Here is a 25,631-nt window from a genome sequence, read left to right on the forward strand (position 1 = left end):
TCTAGACTCATAGGTTTCTTTCTTGAACAACTTGGGTAGGCGGTGATGGTTACTCACCAAGATGGGAAATGTGGGGGGTGGGGGAAGCAGAGATGTGGTAGGAGAGGGTGGAAATAAATTCAGTCCTAAATGGATTTCATTTGAGGAGTCTGAGGAAAAATGGAGAGGCCCGCTAGACGATTAACTGTCTAGAGAACAATCCAGAATAGAGACAGATTTGGAAGCCACGAGTGGGTGGTAGCTTAAACCGTGAGTGTGGATAAGAGCATCCAGAGAGGGTGAGGAGAGAAATTACCAGGAGAATAGGGCTTTTAAGGCTACGATGAAGGGTAGGGCTTTGATAAAGAGGAACACGTGGGAACCATCGGAGTTTCCTGAGCAGAGTGCCCTTCGACCTCATCTGTACCTTTCACTTTTTGTCCTCCACACATGCAATAAATTGTGATCATCTGCTGCCTGCTGCGGCACTGCAGCCCTGTGCTAGGTGCTAGAAAGAAAGAGGGAAGAGACTGCCTCTGCTTATTGTTTAGTGGGTGAGGCAAACAGATACAGACATCACCGCAGGACAACTCCTCACGCGCTACAACAGAGCAGCATGAATTGCTGAGAGAGTGTGGAGGAAGGGTGGACATGGTTTCTCAGACAAGGAAGAGTTTCAGGGAGTCCTAAGTATATACAAACACTTGTGCACTTTTCTGTACAGAGTACCTGGGGCTTTTTTGAGATTCTTAAAGGGATTTGTGAATGACTGCTTTTGGCAACGCAGAGCGACAGATTTTAAGAGGCCTGCAGAGGTTGGTCGTTTAGGAAGCCAATCCTGACAACGTTACCAAGTTTGGACGAACTGGGAAGTGGCTGGTGAAATAACTGCCATCCAGTAAATACGCTCTGGGGCTTGGGACACGGTGCCACTGGTGGTGCTGAATTGAAACAGGGCCCCAAGAAACACAGTGGTTAAGGCAGGGTAATGAGTTTCATCTTGGTTAAGTCAAATATGTGGTCCCCATGGGCCCTCCATGGGACCCCTGTCTGAGTTTTCCCCAGACGGGCCAAATACCCATCTGGCACTGCAAGAAGTGTCTAAGCTGACGTTCACATTTGAGAATTACCAGTATCTTAAGGAGAGGGAAGCTTGCAGCCCCCTCTCCCGCTAGGCCCGCATTGTCCACTCCTGCAATATATGCCTCTTGGCTGCCCAGCTGCACCATGAGCTCACTAAAGAGAAAGCCACGCTTTCTAATGCATCCGCGTGCGTGATCTAGAACAGAGAGTTGGAACTTCCAGTTCTGGACAAGATAGAATAGATGTGTTTCTCCCTATCCTCCTCGCTAAATACAGCTAAAAACCCTGGACGTCATCATATAAAACAAACGTTAAGAAGACTCTGAATGGTGGAGAGAAAGTGAACGAGCTCTGGACTTTAAGACTTGAAAAGCAACATGGCAGTGAGCTCCTTGGGATTTCTTTTTGTCTCTGTACATCCCAGACTGCATTGCTGGAGAAGCCCCCTATCCAGATGGACACAGACAAGAAAAGCTTGCTCTCTCTTGCCAAAGGACCAGGAAGTGGGCAGCCTATTTGACAACAAACATTCTCTGGAAAAACACCTAGGAGGTTTGCAGGCCCCCCTAACTTCCATCAGCAAAGGCGTCATGGAAAGCCTGGACCCCTACCCTTGCCTGAAGTGAAGAGGTACCCTTCCCCGTCCCCACTGGGGTGGCATCAAAGAGGCCCAAAGGGAGCCTGGACTTGCACCCCCCCCACCCAGGGAAAGGGTGGTGCCCCTTCCCCTCTCCATAGAGTCAGGGGAGGCCAGGGGAGGGGCTAGCTTTCCACCCGCTCCTGGTGGCTCTAAGGTGCCTCTCATACTCCCCAGCAGGGTGGTATTGGGGAGCCCACGTGGGGCCTGGACTCCCACCCTGCAGTAAAGCATCGGTGCCTCCTTCCCCCACTGGTCCCTTTTTAGCAGAAGCCTCACAGAGTAAAAGATTTACATTAAATCCAGGGTCTCATAACATAATACCCAGAATGGCCAGGATGTGATCAAAAGTCACTCTTCATCCCTAAAATAGAGCAAAACTAGTCTACATGGATTCAACTTGCTGACAAACATAAGGAAAGGAAACCTAAAATTTTGAGGGAATAATCTCTGCATTGAGAGGATCATTAATTTGTAAGGTTAAAAAAAAATTCAATGAAAAGACCAATAAGGAAAGTAACTTAAGTTGGTATTTTAAGAGAAAAAAGAAAATAAATTCAAAATCATAGAAAACTTGATTAGTAAAACAATTAGCTCTGTAAAATGATAATTCGACTGTCTAAGATGAAGTTATGTAATGGTTTCACCTAAATCAATGGTCATGTGTGATTAGAATCACTTGGGGAGGTTCTAAAAACTATAGATGCCCAGCCCCATCCAAGACCAACTAAATCAGAGTGGCCCCACTGATTCTACCATGCAGCCGGGGTTGAGAACGTTGGCCTAAATAAACCATAGGGGATAAAGAGACTATAAGTGGAGAAATTTTACAACTTTTGCATAGTCAGAATAGACGTGATGGAGTTTGTGTACTGAATGTTGCATGCTCTTTCTAAAGAAGGGCCCTCTTGGGCCATTTATCTTGCTTCATACACCCTTGTGATGAATCCGGTGATCTGGTCCCCAGCCCACGGCGATAAATCTGAAGGAGTAATTAAAAGGGAGTCCGTCCCTCGCAGGCAGGCATATTGATGGTTGCAATGTATGAAAACTGAAAGTACAGAAGGGCTCTGAGGAGATTTAGTTTCGTTCTACTAGATGGCTTGGTATTAAAAACTTGTTGGAGTGATTTCTTGAGCTGTCTCCTCAGAGCAGTCTTTTTGGAATTAAAGTTCAATTTTTCAAGAAACTACTGAATACCGAGCTGCGAGACAAACCCTGGAACTCAAACTGCCAATAATCTAGGAGAGAGACCTCCAGTAGGCCTGTCTGAGATTTTTAGCGAAAAGAAAACAATTAGCCATGTGGCTGATACCCACGAACTGGCAGGTTCTAACCCCCTTTCTAGTAAGGAATTTGACACACTTAATCTAAATATGAAAAAGTCAAACTTGCGCGCCACAAATGAGGTACTTGCACCAAAAGGGAAAAATGACTCAAACGTTTAAATTAAGAAAGGAGGCTATGGCAGGCCCAGATTCCTGGGTAACTCTCTCTAAAGGAATTTGTATGGTAAAGTACAAAGTTCATTTGTGATGCGAACGTTATCTAGGTTGTAAATTTTCTTCTTGATGGTGCCCTTAATCCCTGTCAGGATGAGGAATATTTGGAAGAAATTGGAGTTGAATATGGAGATGTCAGTTATTCAGTGCAGTTAGATGGGTTGATACTGGAAGTTTATCGAAGAGTTTTTCTGAGTTGCTTTCATGAAGCTCTTAAAATCAAGGGTTGAAAGGCCTTATCGATAAATAGTAGAAACTTAGCCCTTTTGTCAGTTGATTACAGTGATTTTCATTGACCTGAATAATATTGATCAGTAGTACTAGGCTTATAACTAAGTGCTTGTGCCTAAAGTTGATTAAACTGGCTTTCAGACAATTTTTTTGTTACTGCTCATGGCATGTATTTTGTAGAAAAGGGTCTGTTTCACCATTAGAATGTCATGTGCTTTACACACACAGGCATGATTTTTGGAACATGTGGTCCGGGGGGTATGGTCATAGGAGCGCCAGTAGCCCTGAAGATGCATCTGTTTTAAAGCACATTTACTAATTACTGTTCACCATGACAACTCTGAATCCTTAAGAAAGTAAAAGAATAATTTTATAATGTTTAATGAAGCTGGAAAATATTTCTGAAAAAGAGTGTGTTCTTACATGTTCTTCCAACATGGTAAAATTTTTTTAAATGTTTTCTTGAAAGTGATTTTTGTTTGTAAAGGCATCAACTCTTAGTTATCCTGAACTATGCATTCTTTCCATGACACATTTACAAAATTAGGATTTCTCTATTTTCTGGTCACTATTGCTGCATAACAGTTTACCCCAAACTTACAGCCACCTCCTTTTTATTATGGTCATAGGTTCTTTTTTTGTTGTTTTTTTTTTTTTTGCGGTACGCGGGCCTCTCACTGTTGCGGCCTCTCCCGTTGCAGAGCACAGGCTCCGGACGCGCAGGCTCAGCGGCCATGGCTCACGGGCCCAGCCGCTCCGCGGCATGTGGGATCTTCCCGGACCGGGGCACGAACCCGCGTCCCCTGCATCGGCAGACGGACTCTCAACCACTGCGCCACCAGGGAAGCCCAGTCATAGGTTCTTTTGGGTCAGGAATTCAGAAAGGGCAAAGCAGATGGCTTGTCTCTGCTCTGCAATACCTGGGGCCTCAGCTGAGGAGACTGGAAGGTTGGGGGGTGACTCAAGGGCTGAGAGCTGGAATCATTTGAAGGCTCATTCACTCAGATGACTGACACCTACCTGGGCTGGGAGGACTTGAAGACCGGGGCTACTGACTGGAGAGCCTTATGAGCCCTTTCGGAGATTCTTGGCTTCCTTATGGCATGGTGGCCGCAGGGTAATCAGGCTTCTTACGGGGGGCCTAGGGCTCAGAGCATGAGCGTCCCAGAGAACGAGGCAGAAGCTGCACCCCCTTTCTATGACCTAACCTCGGAAGTCACACAGCATCACCTCTTTGCATTTTATTGGTTAGAAGCAAGTACTATGATCAGCCCAGATTCAAGGGGAGGGAACAGAGACCCCCATCTCTCAATGGGAGGAATGTCAAAGGATTTATGAACAAGTTTTAAACCCTCCACAGTCTACCCCTTCGTCAAAAATTATTTTCCTTACTCTGACATTCAAAATATACTCACCCCCACCCAAGATGCCCCAAAGTCTCATCCCCTGATGTCATCAGGTTCAGGGTTGTGGTCCAGGATCTCATCATGTAAGTCAGTTTAGATGCAGTTCCTCAACTAGAGTTCCTTCAATCTGAAGACCTGTGAAACTCAGGTCCTTAAAAGGACAAGTTATCTGCCCCACATACCCAACATACAATGGTGACACAGGGATGGGATACCCCACTAGACACTCCCCATTCCAAGAGATGGGAAATGGGAGGCACCTAATAGTCAAGGGCCATCTGTGTTTGAAACTAAGCAGCCTTCTTGGTCTGCTTCCTGCCCATCAAAGGTTGGGGGTCCAAAAGCCTCTGCACATTTTGTAATGTCTCTGTCCCTTTCAGTCCAACCTGATACAATTCCTTTGAAATCTTGGTGGACTTAACTGTGCATCAGTTTATAATCCACTAAAACCACACCCACAAACCTCTGCAAGATAAGCTGTCCTGTACCTGGGGCTCCTTATGGGCTACTATGGGACAAGGTCCCTAAGACTCTTAAGAGCCCCATTGTTTAATAGAGAAAGGCACGCCCTGGAGATCTTTAATCTGCCTGGAAGTTTCTGTGCAACACTGCCTTAGATCTTTCCGAGGTTTTGACAGAGGATTTTACAGTCCCGCTCTGGACTTGATCATTGCCCTGAAACCGTTTCCCAATTTGAGAATCATTTGCCATCTGGAGAAGCTGGGAATAAGAAACAGTTTTATTTTCAAACCCAGCAAGTGCCGGCTGCTTTATATTTCCTCTAAATTTTGCCTGAAAGCTGAACCGTTCTGTATTAAGATCATCTCTCTCCTCTCACATGTTTTCATAGACAGCAAGAAGCAGCCAGATGGCATTTCCAGTGTCCTGTCTAGAAATCCTTATGTAGATCATTGAATTTGTTAGGGACGTTTTCTACCTTCCCATAGTCAACAGTGTTGTCAAATTTCCTGCCACTTTGTATCAAGGGTCCCCTTTCCTCAAGCTTGAAGTAATATTTTCCTTGCTTCCCTTCAGGCCCTTGTGACTACCTCCTTAAAGCCCATCGTGATTCCACCAGCAGGCTCCTCAAGGCTCTTCCAGCTGCCACCCACTTCCCAAAGCCAGTGTCAACTGTTTTAGTATTGTGTTACAGTAGCACCTCGCTGCTTCCAAATTTTGATTCCAGTCAACTATCGCTGTGTACCCAACCACCCCAGACTTAGTGGAGTAAAATAAATGACCATTTTATTATTTTTTTTAATTTTTATTTTGTTTCGGAGTAGAGTTGATTCAATGATGTGTTAGTTACAGGTGTACAGCAAAGTGATTCAGTTATACCCATACAAGTATCCTTTCTTTTTCAGATTCTTTTCCCATTTAGGTTATTGCAGAATATTGAGCCCAGTTCCCTGTGCTGTACAGTAGGTCCTTGTTGGTTATCTATTTTAAATATAGTCGTGCACCACCATTTTATTAGGATCATGGATTCCACGGGTCAGGAATTTGGAAAGGGCACAATGGGGCCAGTTCACCTTTGTTCCACAATACCTAGGGCTGTGGTTGGGAAGACAGGAAAACTGGAAGTTACTCAACAACTGAGGCCTGGGGTCATTGGGCCCCTCATATGCTCACTCTTCTGGCGCTGGGGCTGGGAGGGCTCGTACCAGGACTGCTGACCGGAGGGTCAACCCTTGAGAGGCTTGAGATCCTCACGGCACAGTGACCTCAGGATAGAGCCACCCCCTACGTAGTGGCTCAGGGCACAAGCATTGCTTCCAAATGATGAGGGATAAACTCTTATTTATCCCAAACTCTGCATTATTTCTATGACAGATCTGCTTCGCTAAGATCTCTGATTTATAGCTAGTTGGGCCAAGGAGAGAGAGGAAGAGAAGGAGGAAGAAAGAGGGAAAGGGAGAGGAGAAGGGAGATCGGGAGAGACAGACAAACAGAGAACAGAGAGACAAAGCAAGAAATAAAATCACCAGGCATCCTACAGAAAGTCGGAGCATCTGTCTTCCAAGCTTCTGAATGGAAAACAGAATGAACAGTATGTTCTCCATCGTCGAGCAGCCAAATCAATTTGTTAATTGAGATCAAAGGAGCATAAATATTACAACTCTGCCGTCAAACCAAAGAACTGAAGTAGGGAATAGAAAATCCCAAAGGCCAAGTGTATATATCACAATACAAGCAGATACCTGAAGAAACGAAATGATTTTCCTACAATTTTATGAAAGCTCTTTGTGTTTTAAGCACATCCCTGATTGGGGTGGGGGGCAGCCCCAAGTTAGTGAAGTCCCTTGGAGGTGTTTGCAGAGAGCACTAACCACGGAAGAGAAGAGATCCCCCCACTCAAGAAGACATGGAGTAGCTGCTTCCTGGGAGTAAGTCTGGAACAAGAAGGCCCCAGAGTGAAAACTAGCCAGGAAGCCCTGTAAAAAGGCATGCATTCTCCTCCCTGGTCAGACCTGGATGGCTTTAAAGGAGTTGATCACCATTATAAAAGATTAACTCTTTTCAAAGTCACAAGAGCTCAAGGGCTCGTGGCCTATTCCATTATTAGAGAATTTTGTCATAAAGTATTAGGGCCTCTTCTCGTGATTCCCACATTCTCCAGAAGTCTTCAGATTTTTGAAATTGTTGTTTGGGATCCTGGAATTCACTGCTAGCATTTTGAGGCCCCACAGTTTTCAGTGACAAAGCTTGTGCACACACGTACAGATGGAGACAGAGAAATAAAGATAGAATATGAAGCAAAAGAGACAGCAAGCACAATTTGAAAAGATACTTGCACCACAGTGTTCACTGCAGCACTACTTACAGTAGCCAAAACACAGAAGCCACCTAAATGTCCATCGACAGATGAATGGATAAAGAAGATGTGGTACATATATACAATGGAATATTACTCAGCCATAAAAAGGAACGAAATAATGTCATTTGCAGCAACATGGATTGTCACACTGAGTGAAGTAAGTCAGACAGAGAAAGATATCATATCGCTTATATGTGGAATCTAAAAAAATGGTACAAATGAACTTATCTACAGTACAGAAATAGAGTCACAGATGTAGAACACAAACTTATGGTTACCAGGGGGAAAGAGGGGAGGAAATTAGGAGATTGGGATTGACATATGCATACTACTACATATAAAATAGATAACTAATAAGGACCTACTGTATAGCACAGGGAACTCTTCTCAATACTCTGTAATGACGTAAAAGAATTTTTACAAGAGTGAATATATGTTCTAAAAAAAGACAGCAAGCAAAATGACTTGTGGTTACAGTGGACTTTGGGGAAGTATTAACCCTGTCCCTGTTCTTGTCCTACAAAGTTAGGCTGAACCTAATCCAACAACTGTGGGTTTATAGCCTCAACATAATTTTTTTTTAATTATTGAAAACTGGAGATTAGAAACCAAGGATTATCTGTCATTAAGAGAAATCAAATGAAGTTAAATTCTGTTGCAATGAATCTTACTATGAGAATAATATATAGGCCACCAAAAAATAGTTTAAATTCCAAACCACCTATTTCAAGCAATTTGAATAAACCTATATTCTATTATTATCATATTTTAAGTAGTTCCTTTAAGATTACCATTATAGCATTTGTCTGATTTGTCACCTTGAAAGATTAACTATTTTCTTTGTAAAATTCTCATAATCCTAATGGTACAATTCATGAAAACAGAGAAAAGATAAAGAGAAAATTCAGTATTTTGTGAGTTTGTTCTTACTATCGTGGACCTCTGGCTTTCTAGGTCCAAGTAATGAGCTAATCTTTTTAGCTCTCAAAAGCTAAGTAAGCCAATTTGACTTACAAATATAGAGCTAAGTCTTAAAAAAGAACATTCAGAGGAAACTCTCTGGCATGTTGGTAATGTTCTGTATCTTGATTTGGGTGTCAAAGCTCATCCACCTAAACACTTAAAAGTCTGTGAATTTTACTGTACATAATTTATACCTCAATTTTTAAAATCCTATTTGACTGATGGGTCAAGATGTATGGAGTATTTTGGTGTGAGTAGGGTCATATGTTTTAATTTCCAGTTAATTCTTTTCTTACCTGCTATTTATAAAAATAGTAAAAGGTAGACAGTATCTATTAACATACTTAGTCTCTGTCATTTAAAAATTGTATTAAAAGATCCAGGCCAAAGTCTCCATGCTCAGTCATGATACTTGTTTCTAGTCCAGTAATAACTTTTCTACAGGGGAGGAAGTCTATTCTCTCCTTTATCCACAATGCTTTGCTGCCAAAGATTACCAGTGGTTAGAAAAAAGTTAAAACTAATATTGTAGGGTTGATATGATAATAAATACATTTGAGTATTTACCAACTTTCTATGGAGAGAGATACTGTTTTATTTTTATTTATTTATTTTTTATTTTTTATTTTTTTTTTGCGGTACGTAGGCCTCTCACTGCTGTGGCCTCTCCCGTTGTGGAGCACAGGCTCCGGACGCGCAGGCTCAGCGGCCATGGCTCACGGGCCCAGCCGCTCCGCGGCACGTGGGATCTTCCCAGACTGGGGCACGAACCCATGTCCCCTGCATCGGCAGGCGGACTCCCAACCACCAGGGAAGCCCCGAGATACTGTTTTATATACCGTGGAATACTGTAAAATAAAAACAGTACAAGGACACAACTTCATACTTGCCTTGAAAAAGTGAAAGCTGTCAAGCAAGGAGATAATTCTAGTGGGACAAACACACAGATGACGCATAAATGTGACCTATTAATCAGCTGAGCGATATGGATGCCTTTCTTATTAGTGAACCATCCTTATACTTGTGAACCGTGCCCTCATGGTCATGGCGTATTAGCCTGCTGAATTGAGTTTGTTAGTCATTTTGAATATTTGTGTCTGTCCTTGTGAGACTGGTCTCTAGGGGTGTGTGTGTGTGAAAGAGATCTTCATCAAGTTTTGCTACCAGGATTCAATGAAATGAGTCGGGATGGTGTCTGTTTATGTTCTAGAGCATTTTCCATAGCGTAGGAATCACCTGGGACTTGATGGCCTATACTACCATCGTCTGTGCCCAGGAACATTTAGGAGAGTGTTTTCTGCCAACATAAAAAAAAATTCCCCTAGTTATGAATTGATTCTGATTATTTCATCTTTCTTTGAGTCAATTTTTAGTAATTTGTACTTTCCTGTAAAAGCATGCATTTCACAAAGACTTAACTTACTAATAGGAAATTACAGATGTTATTCTCATAATTTCCAAAGACATCCCACCTTTTCTTAAATCTCTTTCTCATTCCTCATGTTAGATATCTGTGTTTTTGCCTTGTTTTTTCCTGATTAGACCCTGACAAGGGTTTGGTTCTTTAGTGGTCTTTTCAAAGAACCAGCTCTTGGGTTTATCATCTATATTGTTTTTCTCAGTCATCGATTTCTGATTTTATCTTCACTAATTTTTACCTTGATAGATTTCTTTTGCTCTTTCTCTAGGTTTTTGGTATTTAATTTACTTCCTTTATTTCTTATTTAATAACAGAAGTATTTAAGGCAATGTGTTTTCCTTTGATTATAGCTTTGGCTGCATCCATGAATTTTGATGTAAAATTCTCTTTCTCATTAACTTCTTCATTGTCTGTAGTTGCAACTATAATCCAGGAGTTGCCTAAAGAGAGACTTCTTTTAAAAAATTCTCAGTGATAAGGTTGTGTTGTTAACCTTTATATAATTTCTAGTTTTACTGCACTGTGATCAGGGTCAGTGCATATCCTACTTTTTGTAATTGGGGAGAGGAATGTTACTTTTGGCCCAATACATAATACATATGTGTAAGTGTTTCAGGGACCACAATACATGTGTGTAAAAATTCCATGTAACTGATAATCAAATACGTTGACTATTCAGCCACTCTCCACACTCATTTGCTTTTTGCCTGCTTGAACTGCCAACGACTGGGTCGTCCACTAAAATCACAACTTGGTCCATTTCTTTTGTATAAGAATAATTTTTGCTTTGTATGTTTCAGTACCATGTTATTCAGTGCATGGAGAAGGTGGTTTTCATTTTTTGCTATATTTTTGTCAATATAAAACGAAGAAGTTTTGTTTTTTGCCTTGGATTTTGCTTTGTCTGTTATTACTATTCCCATCCCTAGTTTCTTTCTGGTACGTCTTTGTCCATCCTTTCATTTTTGTTCTGTCTTTCTGTTTTAGACGCATCTTTTATAAACAGAGTATAGTTAAATTTCTTTTTTGACCTAATCCGTGACCCGTTTTCCTCCCATAAAAGAATTGTATCCCATTCACATTTCTTATAGAAACGGACAAATTTTGTTTTCTTAAATTTGATTGTGTTATTTAAACGCTTTCCATTTTTAATACTTCTGTGCTGTTTCCTTCTTTTTTTTTTTCTAGTTGCTATGTTCAAGTTTTATTTATTCTCTTTTTACTAACGATTAGAAAGTTATAACGTTCTTTTTACTTGTCTGGTTATGTTCACTGTTTGATCCTCCGTAGGAGGAGAGTCTAGGAGAATTGAGTTAGATTAGCATCAGAGATTGTATCTGCCCTGCTCAAAGCTTCAAAACCAAAGAAGAGGAAGGTTTAGATTTATCATAGCATAGAGATCTCACAGATTATGAAAAATAAGAAGGCAACTAGTAGGGGGAAGAAGCCCTGATAAGGAGTTTCACTTTTGTTCAGAGAACTTACTTGTGTGTTCTGGCTGCCCGAAGATAACTGAGGTAGGATCCCTTCCCTAACTAATGTATTTGCATACAGTGCCTCCCTTGGCATGGTACTTGTGTAAAGATTTTCAGATTTCGCTGGCATCTCTTCTCTTAGAGTGTAAAGACCCTTGAAGGCAGGGGGTTTTGCTTATTTATCTTTTTATGCCTCTGAGTTGCTCCTATTTGATCCTTGCCACAATCTTATGAGGTAGATGAGGCATCTAGTAGGATCCTTATTTTGCAGAAAAGGAGACAGATGGCCTCCCCCAAAATTAAATGATTCGCTCAGGCTCACACGGTTGAATTGAGATGAACACGCAGGTCATCCCTTACTCCACTGCTTTTTCCCATCTAGCATCCTGTCTCCCAGAACACAAGAGACATCCTGGATGCTGTCTGTCCTGCCTTGGTGACAACAGGATCTTAATCTTTCATTATCTGTGCAGCAGAGGAAAGTAGGTGCTGTGTTCCCTCTTTTCTGCTGGGACTCTGGCATGCACATAGGCCTGAGAGCACACATGAAGAATTCCTATGCCCATCCAGGTGAAGCCACTCAGGCAGGGCGGAATAGGGAAGGGCAGGAAGGGAATTCCACACCCCGAGGTGGGAAGGTGGCTGAGAAAACAGTCATAGGCGCCTCTGCTCTAGCCCGACAGCATCCAGGAAGGGACCTTCTATCTGGATGGTTTCAGCATTCACTGCTGAATCGGTCCCTCTCCCCGGACCCCTGCAGCTAATGTTCCTGGGATATGCAGGCGGAGTTAGTGCTGTTAGAATTCTCATTTTATTAGGCTTTAATCAAGCTCTCCTGTGAAGTGCTACATAAATTTCATTTTGAATTTTGTATATAAAATAAATGAGAGAGAAGGATCATAGACGTAACATGTTTTTTTAAACGAAAATGATATTTTTAATTTACTCATATAAAAATCATCTGGGGGTGGGGGAGGGAAGGATTGGGAGTTTGGGGTTAGCAGGTGCACACTAGTGTATATAGGATGGATAAACAACAAGTTCTACTGTATAGCACAGGGAACTATATTCAATATCCTGTGTAAACCATAATGGAAAAGAAATGAAAAAGAGTATATATATATATATAACGGACTCACTTTGCTGTACAGCAGAAATTGACACAACACTGTAAATCAACTATACTTCAATAAAATATTTTTAAAAGGAACTTTAAAAAAAAGCCAATGTACACCAAACCAAACCAAAAAACAAAAAAAAGTCATCTAAGTGTCAGAAAGATTGATACATTCTCTTACCCATGGCCTCAGAAAACCCATGATCTAACGTAGGTTTGTGAAATGATTTCCAACTCCTTGAATATTCTCCCTTCTCTCCATTGAGCGCTGACCCTGGTATTCTTTAAAATCAACCTAAGAACTCACCTCCTATGAAAATTTATTTATGTGACATTTAGGGATACTTATTTTTACAGCTTATGTTCATTTGTACATGTTATTTGGAAAAGCCTACTGTGATAGAAAGAACATGGGTCTGGGTCAGTCTGCAGGCCTGCGTTCCAGTTTCAGGGTCTGCAAATCAGCTAACTTCTTTGAGCCTCAGTTTTCTTATCTGTAATATAGGGGCATGAGACTAAATGATCTTCCGAACGTACGAACTGTTAAAGTGTTCTTCAGTTGTTGGGTATTTGTCTCTTCCACTCATCCAACTGGATCTTGAATCCCCCTAGAACAGAGATTATACCTTCTGCATCTTTGGTACTTCCATCCCCACCCCCAGGCTGCCTGGTACTCTGCATTGCCCCCAGTGGGTATCCTGTCAATGCTGATTGCCAGACTGACAGCACCTGTGGCAGCCAGGAGGTGGCACTTTGGTATTTTCTGCAATAGAAGAACAAACCACTGCACAAGAAATCACTCGGGTTTCTGCTTTATTGACCAAGGTAGATCTAGGGATCAAAATAACCAAGGAGCTATATTTTTTTAATTTGCGTATAAATAAATAAAATTGGCTTTTGGTAGTGGTGATTGTATACAGGTCTGTGCGTCTTAATACATGCACAGATTTCTGTAACCACCACCACAATGAGGATACAGAGTCATTCCATTACCCCCACAAAACTCCTTTGTATCAGACTCGCCCTGACCCCAGTCCCTGACAACTGTATTCTAGAATATCACATAAGTGGAGTCGTGTAGTAGGTAACCTTCTGAGACTGGCTGCTTTCACTCAGCGTAATGCCTTTGAAAATAAACCGTAGTGATGCATATCAATAATTTGTATGATTAGTTCATTCCTTTTTATTGCTGAATAACATTCCATTGTATAGATGTATCACAGTTTGCTTATTCACCTGTTGATGGATATTCTGGTGGCTTCCAGTTTGGGGCAGTTATGAATAGAGCTGCTGTAAACATTCATGTGTAAGTTTTTGTGTGAACATAAATTTTTATTTCTCTGGGATAAATGCCTAGGACCGAGATTTCTGGTTCATGTGGTAATTCTATGTTTAACTTTTTGAGTAACTGCCGAACTGTTTTCCCAGCGATCGTACCATTTTACATTCCCACCAACAGTGTATGGGAGTTGATTTTTCTACGTCCTCTTTGGCATTGTCACTTTTGTTGTTCTTCTTCTTCTTTGTTTTTATTTTGGCCATTCTGATAGGCTTGTGGTGATATCTTGTTACAGTCTTAATTTGCATTTCTGTAGTGCTTAGTGATGTTGAGCACCTATTTGCCACCCATAGGTCTTCTTTGGCGAAGTGACTTCACATCTTTTGCCCATTTTAAGTTGACTTGTTTGCTCTCTTGTTGTTGAGTTTTAAGAGTTCTTTATATATTCTGGACACAGGTCCTTTATCAGATATATCTCTGCAAATATTTTCTCCCAGTCTGTGGGCAGTCTTTCCATTCTCCTACCAATGTCTTTCTTAGAGAAAAGTTCTAAATTTTATGAAGTTTAGTTTAACAGGGTTTTTTTTGTCTTTTATGAGTTGTGCTTTTGGTGTCATTTCTAAGAAATCTTTGCCCAATCCAAGGTCACAGAGATTTTCTCCTGTATTTTCTTCTAAAAGTTTTATGGTTTTACATTTTACATTTAGATCTATGACCCATTTTGAATTAATTTTTCATGAGGTGTGAGATTTAGGTCAATGTTTATTTCTTTTGGCATGTGGATGTCCAAATGTTCTGAGTTACCCAAATGTCCAAAGTATCCTTTCTCCATTGAACTGCCTTTGCATCTTTGTGAAAAATCAATCGGTCATATTTGTGTGAGACTATATCTGACTCTCCATTCTCTTCCCACTGATCTATGTTTTTGTCCCTCTGACAATCCTTTTGACAATTACATTGTCTTGATTATTGTAGCTTTATAGTAAGAAAATCAGCTACTGTGAGTCCTCCAACTTTGTTCTTTTTCAAATTGTTTTGGCAACTCTGGTTCCTTTGCCTTTCCATATACATTTTAGAATCAGCTCGTTGATATCTACCAAAAATTCTGCTGGGATTTTGGTTGGGATTGCATTAAATCTACAGATCGATTTGGGGGAAATTGGCAGTATTCAACAATATTGAGTTTTCCAAACCATGAACACATTATTCCTCTCTGTGTATTTAGATTTTCTTTCATTCATCAGCATGTTCATTGGATTCCTTTCATCAACATTTCATAGTTTTCAGCTTACAGGTCTTACACACATTTTGTTATATTTATATCTAAGTATTTTTGGTTTTGAAGTTGTGTATGGTTTTGGTTTTAAATTTCTGTTTCCAGTTTGTCATTGCTGGTATACAGAAATATTTTTGTCTGTTGACCTTGTGTTTTGTGACCTTGCCAAACCCACTAATTAGTTCTGAGAGCTATTTTGTAAATTCCTTGGGATTTTCTATATAGATGATCATGTAATCTGAAAATAAAGTCATTTGTTTCTTCCCTTTTAAACTGTATGCCTTTTAACTTATTTAAACCTGCCTTAAGGCACTGGCTAGGGCTTCCAGTATGAAGTTGCCCAGCAGCAGTAACAGTAGAAATCCTTACATTGCTCCTGATCTTTGGGGAAACCATTCAGTATTTCACCACTTTGTAAGATGTTAGCTGTGGCGTTTTTGTAGATGTCATTAATAGGTTGAATTCTCTTCTAATCCTGTTTGCTGAGAGATTTATATCATGAATGGATGTTGAATTTTGTCAAATGCTTTTTCTGCGTCAATTGATATGATAGGTTTCTTTTTTTATATATCTTTATTGGAGTATAATTGCTTTACAATATGTTAGCTTCTGCTGTATAACGAAGTGAATCAGCTGTAAGTATACATATATCCCTATATCTCCCTCCCACCCTCCCTGTCCCACCCCTGTAGATTGTCACAAAGCATCAAGCTGATCTCCCTGTGCTATGCAGCAGCTTCCCACTAGCCATCCATTTTACATGTGGTAGTGCATATGTCATTGCTACTCTCTCACTTTGCCCCAGCTTCCCCTTCCCCGTGTCCTCAAGTCCATTCTCTACCTCTGAGTCTTTATTCCTGCCCTGCCACTAGGTTCATCAGTACCGTTTTTTTTAGATTCCATATATGTGCGTTAGCACACAATATTTGTTTTTCTCATTCTGACTTAGTTCACTCTGTATGACAGACTCTGGGTCCATCCACCTCACTACAAATAAGTCAATTTTGTTTCTTTTTATGGCTGTGTAATATTCCATTGTGTGTATGTGTATATATATATATATATATATATATATATATATATGCCACATCTTCTTTATGCATTCATCTGTCAGTGGACATTTAGGTTGCTTCCATGTCCTGACAGTTGTAAATAGTGTAGCTTTGTGGGTTTTTTTTCTGTTGCTATGGTGGATTACATTGATTGATATTTTTAATACAAAACTAGCTATGCATTTCTTAGATTAACTTCACTTGGTCATGATGCATTTTTGTTTTTATGTATTTTTGGATTTGATTTGTTGATATCTTGGCCATTCTAATTAACATCCATGTTCATGAAGGATATTGGATATTGGTTTGTAGTTTTCTTGTACTGCCTTTGTCTATTTTTGGCATCAGGACAGTGCTCATAAAATGAGTTGTGAAGTGTTCCCTTCTCTTCCGTTTTCTAGAAGAGATGTGGAGAATTGGTGTTATTTCTTCTTTAAATATTTGGTAGAATTTACCAAGGCAATCATCTGAGCCTTCTGGAGTTTTCTTTTTTGAAAGGTTCTTAACTACAAATTTAATTTCTTTACTAGATGTAGCAGTATTCAGGTTATCTATGTCTTCTTGGGTGAATTTTGGTAGTTTATGGCTTTCAAGGAATTGTTTGGTTTTGTCAAAGTTGTTGAACTTATGTGCATAAAGTTGTAAATATTCCTTTATTATCCTTTTAATGTCTGTGTGGTCTGCAGTAATAGCCCCTCTGCGATTTCTGATATGGGTAATTAGGTCTTCTCTCTTTTATTCTTTCAGACTAGAGATTCAGCAATTGTATTTATCTTTTGACAGAACCAGCTCTTGGTTTCATCGATTTTACCCTATTGTTTTTCTGCTTTTAATTTTGTTAATTTTTGTTCTTATCTTTATCATTTCCTTTCATCTGCTTGTTTCATGAAGCTCGATAAGGATTAATGTCATCAGAGTTACTGAGTAGAACCATTACAAACTGTATTTTTAAATTCATTCTTTTGAGAACCACCCTTACAGTTTCCATGCCTTGTCTCTTTGCAGTTGACTGGTCTGAGCGTCTCCAATGGGAAGGACCAACTGGTAGTGTTCCATACAAAGGACAACAAAGACCTCATCGTCTGTCTCTTCAGCAAACAGCCAACCCACGAGAGTCGAATTGGAGAGCTGGTTGGAGTCCTGGTGAACCATTTCAAGAGGTAAAGTTTGATTTTTGTTTAACTAAGTTGAAAATATATGATATCTTTCATCATAATTCTCACTGAACTTGTTTTGTGCCAATTTTAGTGTACTAAGTTATTTTCCTTCTTAAGGAAAACTTAAATCATCTGTTTCCCAGAGGCAAAATTAGCATCCAGCCTTAGTTTCAAGATTAGGGATGATTGTCTCCTTTTCCAGCCTCCAGCTGAACCAACAATGAGAGATTTCCCCAATGGTGATTTCTTCACTGCCAATCCAAATGTAATTAAATCCAAAAGACAGAAAACTTACTTTATATTCTTATTGTCACAGCTTCTCATTTACCCCACATATAATCAGTTAGAATAGCTACTATGAATATAAACAAATTAGAAGGCAGGTTTAGGATGACATGTAGGTCCACAAAGACTAAAAGGATTTTTTTTTTTTTTAATAAAGTGATTTATTTTCTCACAATTCTGGAGACTAGATTTTGAGATCAAGGTGTCTGCAGGGTTTGTTTCTTCTGAGGCCACTCTTCTTGGCTTGTAGATGGCCATCTTCTCTCTGTGTCTTCACATGGTCTTCCTTCTGTACATGGCTATGTCCAAATTTCCTCTTCCTTCAAGGATACCAGTCATGTTGGATTAAGACTCACCTTAATGACCTTATTTTGACTAAAGGGATTCTGAAGAGGCAATTACCTCTGCAAAAACATGGAGTCATGAGGGAACGTGGCATTGTCTGAGAACTTCATAGTAGCCCTAGGCGATACCTGGGGTAGTTGTTTATGTCTGTGTAGTGAACAGTGAAGTGAGAGATATAAAAGGGGAGCAGACCCTGATGGTGATGGGGACCAGTGAATGGATCATTTCAAGCAGAGAAGTGACTTGTCTGGTTATTTATTAGAGTTGTTTTAGAGATGGGGTTTCTCTTCCCAAAGGAGGTCATGGAGTATTTGGAGTTGGGTGTTTCTCTGACTCCAAACTCCGATGTTCTTCCCGTTGTGGCACACTGTCTCTGCCACACCACCACCCTGCTGCCAGAAGGAGACCACTCCACCAAACTCAGGGACTGAGAAATGAGCCCAGTGTCCCGTTCCTTTTCTTCCTGAAAGACATTTACTAAGTTGCCAACAGTAATCTAGTTCCTCATGAGTATTTCTTTTCCTTTAAGTTTAGACATGGCTTTTCTCTAAACAAAGGCATATTTAGAATCTGATGTCCACACGTATAATTCTGCTGTGTTCCTTTTTACTGATAAATGTATGGAGTATAATTTTAAAAGTGAGCTGCACAGGCCATTTATTTTATGTTCTTAAACCTTGTATCCTAGATCAAAACAGATCTTTAAATATCTTATATAATTAAATGTTTTTAAATGCTATAAATAAAATAATGTTTCATGGTCATCTGGTGGGAAAAAATAAGATCCAGCTAAGGAATTACCAAAAGATAATAATAAACATATAGGCCTTTGAAAAATTCCCTTCCATCTGCCAAATAATTATAAAGTAAGAGAAATACTGAAGCGTTTAGAATGGAAGGGAAAGACATGGAGAAGGCATCTCTACAATAAAGTCTATAACTCAAATAAACAGGCCTATTTTCCTCCTAATATGTAGTTATAGCAAAGTATGGATAATCAAAGGGATTTTAATCTTTACCTTTCATTTGGATGCCTGTAGTAATAGTTTTTGCCTGGGAAACTGAAATATTTTTTCTCAGTCTGAGTCCTTGTTTCTCAAATTCTAACCACTGTTAAATGCCTCCACAAGTGGTGGAAATATGTGAATCTGGTTTGAGAATCCATCAACTGCTTTCTTTTCCTAGCATGTGTTCTAAGATACATTTCTATCTCGAATATATGTAAGAATTTTGTAACATCTTTATTGGAATATAATTGCTTTACGGTGGTGTGTTAGTTTCTGCTGTATCACAAAATGAGTCAGCTATATGCATACATATATCCCCATATCCCCTCCCTCTTGCGTCACTCTCCCACCCTCCCTATCCCACCCCTCTAGGTAGTGACAAAGGACCAAGCTGATCTCCCTGTGCTATGCAGCTGCTTCCCACTAGCTATCTGTTTTACATTTGGTAGTGTATATATGTCCATGCCACTCTCTCACTTCGTGCCAGCTTACCCTTCGACCTCCCCATGTCCTCAAGTCCATTCCCTACATCTGCGTCTTCATTCCTGTGTTGCCCCTAGGTTCTTCAGAACCATTTTTTTTTTTAATATAGATTCCATATGTATATATATGTGTTAGCATACGGTATTTGTTTTTCTCTTTCTGACTTACCTCATTCTGTATGACAGAATCTAGGTCCATCCACCTCACTACAAATAACTCAATTTCGTTTCTTTTTATGGCTGAGTAATATTCCATTGTATATATGTGCCACATCTTCTTTATCCATTCATCTGTCGATGGACACTTAGGTTGCTTCCATGTCCTGGCTATTGTAAATAGAGCTGCAATGAACATTGTGGTACATGACTCTTTGTGAATTATGGTTTTCTCTGGGTATATGTCCAGTAGTGGGATTGCTGGGTCGTATGGTAGTTCTATTCTTAGTTTTTTAAGGAACCTCCATACTGTTTTCCATAGTGGCTGTATCAATTTACATTCCCACCAACAGTGCAAGAGGGTTCCCTTTCCTCCACACCCTCTCCAGCATTTATTGTTTGTAGACTTTTTGATGATGCCCATTCCGACCAGTGTGAGGTGATACATCATTGTAGTTTTTGTTTGCATTTCTCCGATGATTAGTGATGTTGAGCATCTTTTCATGTATTTGTTGGCAATCTGTATATCTTCTTTGAAGAAATGTCTGTTTAGGTCTTCTGCCCATTTTTGGATTGGCTTGTTTGTTTTTTTTTGATATTGAGCTGCATGAGCTGCTTGTATATTTTGGAGATTCATCCTTTGTCAGTTGCTTCATTTGCAAATATTTTCCTCCCATCCTGAGGGTTGTCATTTCATCTTGTTTATGGTTTCCTTTGCTGTGCAAAAGCTTTTAAGTTTCATTAGGTCCCATTTGTTTATTTTTGTTTTTATTTCCCTTTCTCTAGGAGGTGGATCAAAAAGGATCTTGCTGTGATTTATATCATAGAGTGTTCTGCCTGTGTTTTCCTCTAAGAGTTTTATAGTGTCTGGCCTTACATTTATGTCTTTCATCCATTTTGAGTTGCTTTTTGTGTATGGTGTTAGGGAGTGTTCTAATTTCATTCTTTTACATGTAGCTGTCCAGTTTTTCCAGCACCACTTATTGAAGAGGCTGTCTTTTCTCCATTGTATTTTCTTCCCTCCTTTATCAAAGATAAGTTGACCATATGTGCATGGGTTTATCTCTGGGCTTTCTGTCCTGTTCCTTTGATGTATATTTTTGTTTTTGTGCCAGTACCATACTTTCTTGATTACTGTAGCTTTGTAGTAGAGTCTGAAGTCAGGGAGCCTGATTCCTCCAGCTCCGTTTTTCTTTCTGAAGATTACTTTGGCTATTTGGGGTCTTTTGTGTTTCCATACAAATTGTGAAATTTTTTGTTCTAGTTCTGTGAAAAATGCCATTGGTAGTTTGATATGGATTGCAGTGAATCTGTAGATTGCTTTAGGTAGTATAGTCATTTTCTCAATGTTGATTCTTCCAATCCAAGAACATGGCCTATCTCTCCATTTGTTTGTATCATCTTTAATTTCTTTCATCAGAGTCTTATAGTTTTCTGCATACAGGTCTTTTGTCTCCTTAGGTAGGTTTATTCCTAGGTATTTTATTATTTTTGTTGCAATGGTAAATGGGAGTGTTTCCTTAATTTCTCTTTCAGATTCTTCATCCTTCGTGTGTAGGAATGCAAGAGATTTCCATGCATTAATTTTGTATCCTGCTGCTTTACCACATTCATTGATGAGCTCTAGTAGTTTTCTGGTAGCATCTTTAGGATTCTCTATGTATAGCATCATGTCATCTGCAAACAGTGACAGTTTTACTTCTTCTTTTCCCATTTGGATTCCTTTTATTTCTTTTTCTTCTCTGATTGCTGTGGCTAAAACTTCCAAAACTATGTTGAATAATAGTCGTGAGAGTGGGCAACCTTGTCTTGTTCCTGATTTTAGTGGAAATGGTTTCAGGTTTTCACCATTGAGAACAATGTTGACTGTGGGTGTTTCATATATGGCCTTTATTATGTTGTGGTAACTTCCCTCTATGCCTGCTTTCTGGAAGGTTTTTGTCATAAATGGGTGCTGAATTTTGTCAAAAGCTTTTTCTGCATCTATTGAGATTATCATATGGTTTTTATCCTTCAATTTGTTAATTTGGTTTATCCCATTGATTGATTTGCATGTATTGAAGAATCCTTGCATTCCTGGGATAAACCCCATTTGATCACGGTGTATGATCCTTTTAATGTGCTGTTGGATTCTGTTTGCTAGTATTTTGTTGAGGATTTTTGCATCTATGTTTATCAGTGATATAGGCCTGTAGTTTTCTTTTCTTGTAACATCTTTGTCTGGTTTTGGTATCAGGGTGATGGTGGCCTCGTAGAATGAGTTTGGGAGTGTTCCTCCCTCTGCTATATTTTGGAAGTGTTTGACAAGGATAGGTGTTAGCTCTTCTCTAAATGTTTGATAGAATTCGCCTGTGAAGCCATCTGGTCCTGGGCTTTTGTTTGTTGGAAGATTTTTAATCACAGTCTCAATTTCAGTGCTTGTGATTGGTCTGTTTATATTTTCTATTTCTTCCTGGTTCAGTCTCAGAAGGTTGTGCTTTTCTAAGAATTGGTCAATTTCTTCCAGGTTGTCCATTTTATTGGCATATAGTTGCTGGTAGTAATCTCTCATGATCCTTTGTATTTCTGCAGTGTCAGTTGTTACTTCTCCTTTTTCATTTCTAATTCTATTGGTTTGAGTCTTCCCCCTTTTTTTGTTGATGAGTCTGGCTAATGGCTTATCAATTTTTTTTATCTTCTCAAAGCAGCAGCTTTTAGTTTTATTGATCTTTGCTATTGTTTCCTGCATTTCTTTTTCATTTATTTCTGATCTGATCATTATGATTTCTTTCCTTCTGCTAACTACGCGTTTTTTTGTTGTTTTTTCTCTAATTGCTTTAGGTGCAAGGTTAGGTTGTTTATTTGAGATATTTCTTGTTTCTTGAGGTAGGATTGTATTGCTAGAAACTTCCCTCTTAGAACTGCTTTTGCTGCACCCCATAGGTTTTGGGTCGTCGTGTTTTCGTTGTCCTTTGTTTCTAGGTATTTTTTGATTTCCTCTTTGATTTCTTCAGTGATCTCTTGGTTACTTAGTAGTGTATCGTTTAGCCTGCCTGTGTTTGTATTTTTTACAGTTTTTTTCCTGTAACTGATATCTAGTCTTATAGTGTTGTGGTCAGAAAAGATACTTGATATGATTTCAATTTTCTTAAATTTACCAGGGCTTGATTTGTGACCCAAGATATGATCTATCCTGGAGAATGTTCTATGAGCACTTGAGAAGAAAGTGTATTCTGTCGTTTTCAGTTGGAATGTCCTATAAATATCAATTAAGTCCATCTTGTTTAATGTGTCATTTAAAGCTTGTGTTTCTTTATTTATTTTCATTTTGGTTGATTTGTCCATTAGTGAAAGTGGGTTGTTAAAGTCTCCTACTATTATTGTGTTACTGTCGATTTCCCTTTTATGGCTGTTAACATTTGCCTTATGTATTGAGGTGCTCCTATGTTGGGTGCATAAATATTTACAATTGTTGTATCTTCTTCTTGGATTGATGCCTTGATCATTATGTAGTGTCGTTCTTTGTCTTATTTTAAAGTCTATTTTGTCTGACATGAGAATTGCTACTCCAGCTTTCTTTTGATTTTCATTTGCATGGAATATCCATTTCCATCCCCTCACTTTCAGTCTGTGTGTGTCCCTAGGTCTGAAGTGGGTCTCTTGTAGACAGCATATGTACAGGTCCTGTTTTTTTATCCATTCAACCAGTCTGTGTCTTTTGGTTGGAGCATTTAATCCATTTACATTTAAGGTAATTATCAATATGTATGTTCCTGTTACCATTTTCTTAATTGTTTTGGATTTTTTATTGTAGGTCTTTTCCTTCTTTTGTGTTTCCTACCTAGAGAAGTTCCTTTAGCATTTGTTGTGAAGCTGGTTTTGTGGTGCTGAATTCTCTTAGCTTTTGCTTGTCTGTAAAGGTTTTAATTTCTCCATTGAATCTGAATGAGATCCTTGCTGGGTAGAGTAATCTTGGTTGTAGGTTTTTCTCTTTCATCACTTTAAGTATGTCCTGCCACTCCCTTCTGGCTTGCAGAGTTTCTGCTGAAAGATCAGCTGTTAACCTTATGAGGATTCCCTTGTATGTTATTTGTTGCTTTTCCTTTGCTGCTTTTAATATTTTTTCTTTGTATTTAATTTTTGATAGTTGGATTAATATGTGTCTTGGTGTGTTTCTCCTTGCATTTATCCTGTATGGGACTCTCTGTGCTTCTTGGACTTGATTGACTATTTCCTTTCCCATATTAGGGAAGTTTTCAATTATAATCTCTTCAAATATTTTCTCAGTCCCTTTCTTTTTCTCTTCTTCTTCTGGGATCCCTATAATTCGAATGTTGGTGTGTTTAATGTTGTCCCAGAGGTCTCTGAGACTGTACTCAATTCTTTTCATTCTTTTTTCTTTATTCTGTTCCATGGCAGTGATTTCCACCATTCTGTCTTGCGAATCACTTATCCGTTCTTCTACCTCAGTTATTCTGCTATTGATTCCTTCTAGAGAATTTTTAATTTCATTTATTGTATAGTTCATCATTGTTTGTTTGCTCTTTAGTTCTTCTAGGTCCCTGTTAAACGTTTCTTGTATTTTCTCCATTCTATTTCCAAGATTTTGGATCATCTTTACTATCATTACTGTGAATTCTTTTTCAGGTAGACTGCCTATTTCCTCTTCATTTGTTTGGTCTGTTTTGGGGTTTTACCTTCCTCCTACATCTGCTGTGTATTCTCTGTCTTCTCATTTTGCTTAACTTACTGTGTTTGGGGTCTCCTTTTCACAGGCTGCAGGTTTGTAGTTCCTGTTGTTTTTGGTGTCTTCCCCCGGTGGGTAAGGTTGGTTCAGTGGCTTGTGTAGGCTTCCTGGTTGAGGGGACTGGTGCCCGTGTTCTGATGGTTGAGGCTTGATCTCTTCTTTCTGGTGGGCAGGACCATGTCTGGTGGTGTGTTTTGGGGTGTCTGTGACCTTATTATGATTTTAGGCAGCCTCTCTGCTAATGGGTGGAGTTGTGTTCCTGTCTTACTAGTTGTTTGGTATGGGGTGTCCAGCACTGGAGCTTGCTGGTCGTTGAGTGGAGCTGGGTCTTAGTGTTGAGACGGAGATCTGTGGGAGAGCTCTCCCCAATTGATATCACATGGGGCCTGGAGGTCTCTGGTGGTCCAGTGTCCTGAATTCGGCTCTCCCACCTCAGAGGCTCAGGTCTGACACCCAGCTGGAGCACCAAGACCCTGTCAGCCACACAGTAGTTCTGTGATCATGGACCAGGCAGTTAACTTCTCTGTGCCTCAGATTTCCTTTAGTGCAGCACCTCCTTGCCCCAGAGGCCCAGTCAGGTGTGAGGGAAGGGCTGTTGCTCACAGGCTCTGCAGGGAGGAAGCCCACGAGGCTGGCGCAGGACGCTTTGAATATACGTAAGAATTTTAAATGTCTTTACAATTTATAAATGGAAGGAAGAGAAGACTGTCAAGATACTGGATTTTTTTTTTAGTTCCTTTTTTTTTGGTCACTTCTTTGTGTGTTTATTTACTGGCATATAGTTGAATATAGGGCTGTGCCCTAAGAATACAAGGATGGTTATCCATTAGAAAGGTCTATCTATTCACATAATAGTTCATAATAGAACACAAAAGTACTATTTGATTAAATTGAATATTTATTATTCTTCATAAATCTTCAGTAAAATAGGAATAGGAACAAAAAAGAAGCAAACCTGCAGCTGCCAGCCATAATCATTAGAGCAGAAATGGTAACAGGGATACACCCGGAGCACCTGTGGGCTAAGGAACTTCTAAGTCATGCTGACCCCAGTGTGCAGAAGGTGAAGAGGAAGGACAGAGTCAGCCCAGGGAGGAAGTGGCCGCAGGCAGAGGCTGCTGCAGTTTGGAGAGAGGATGACGTGAGGTCAACAGCCTGAATTGAAAGTGTAGGACAACCCTAGCGTGGTAACCTCACCTCTTCTAGGGCTGCATTTCAGCAAATAACTGCCCCCA

The 25,631-nt window shown here is 39.8% G+C and overlaps 1 protein-coding gene across 3 annotated transcripts in view; it reads left to right on the plus strand.

Moving 5' to 3' along the window:
- Positions 1 to 25,631, plus strand: part of MYO1D (myosin ID) — a 355,995-nt gene that overhangs the window by 232,898 nt on the left and 97,466 nt on the right. For all 3 annotated transcript variants that reach the window (XM_027130292.1, XM_027130293.1, XM_027130291.1), the window contains exon 21: positions 17,244 to 17,398. In XM_027130292.1, coding sequence (XP_026986093.1) covers positions 17,244 to 17,398 — 155 coding nt within the window. The remainder of the gene's footprint in view (positions 1 to 17,243; positions 17,399 to 25,631) is intronic.

Source organism: Aethalodelphis obliquidens, unplaced genomic scaffold (genome assembly GCF_003676395.1).
Source record: "Aethalodelphis obliquidens isolate GAN/ISIS:26980383/991018 unplaced genomic scaffold, ASM367639v1 scaffold38, whole genome shotgun sequence".
Classification (NCBI taxonomy): Eukaryota; Metazoa; Chordata; class Mammalia; order Artiodactyla; family Delphinidae; genus Aethalodelphis; species Aethalodelphis obliquidens.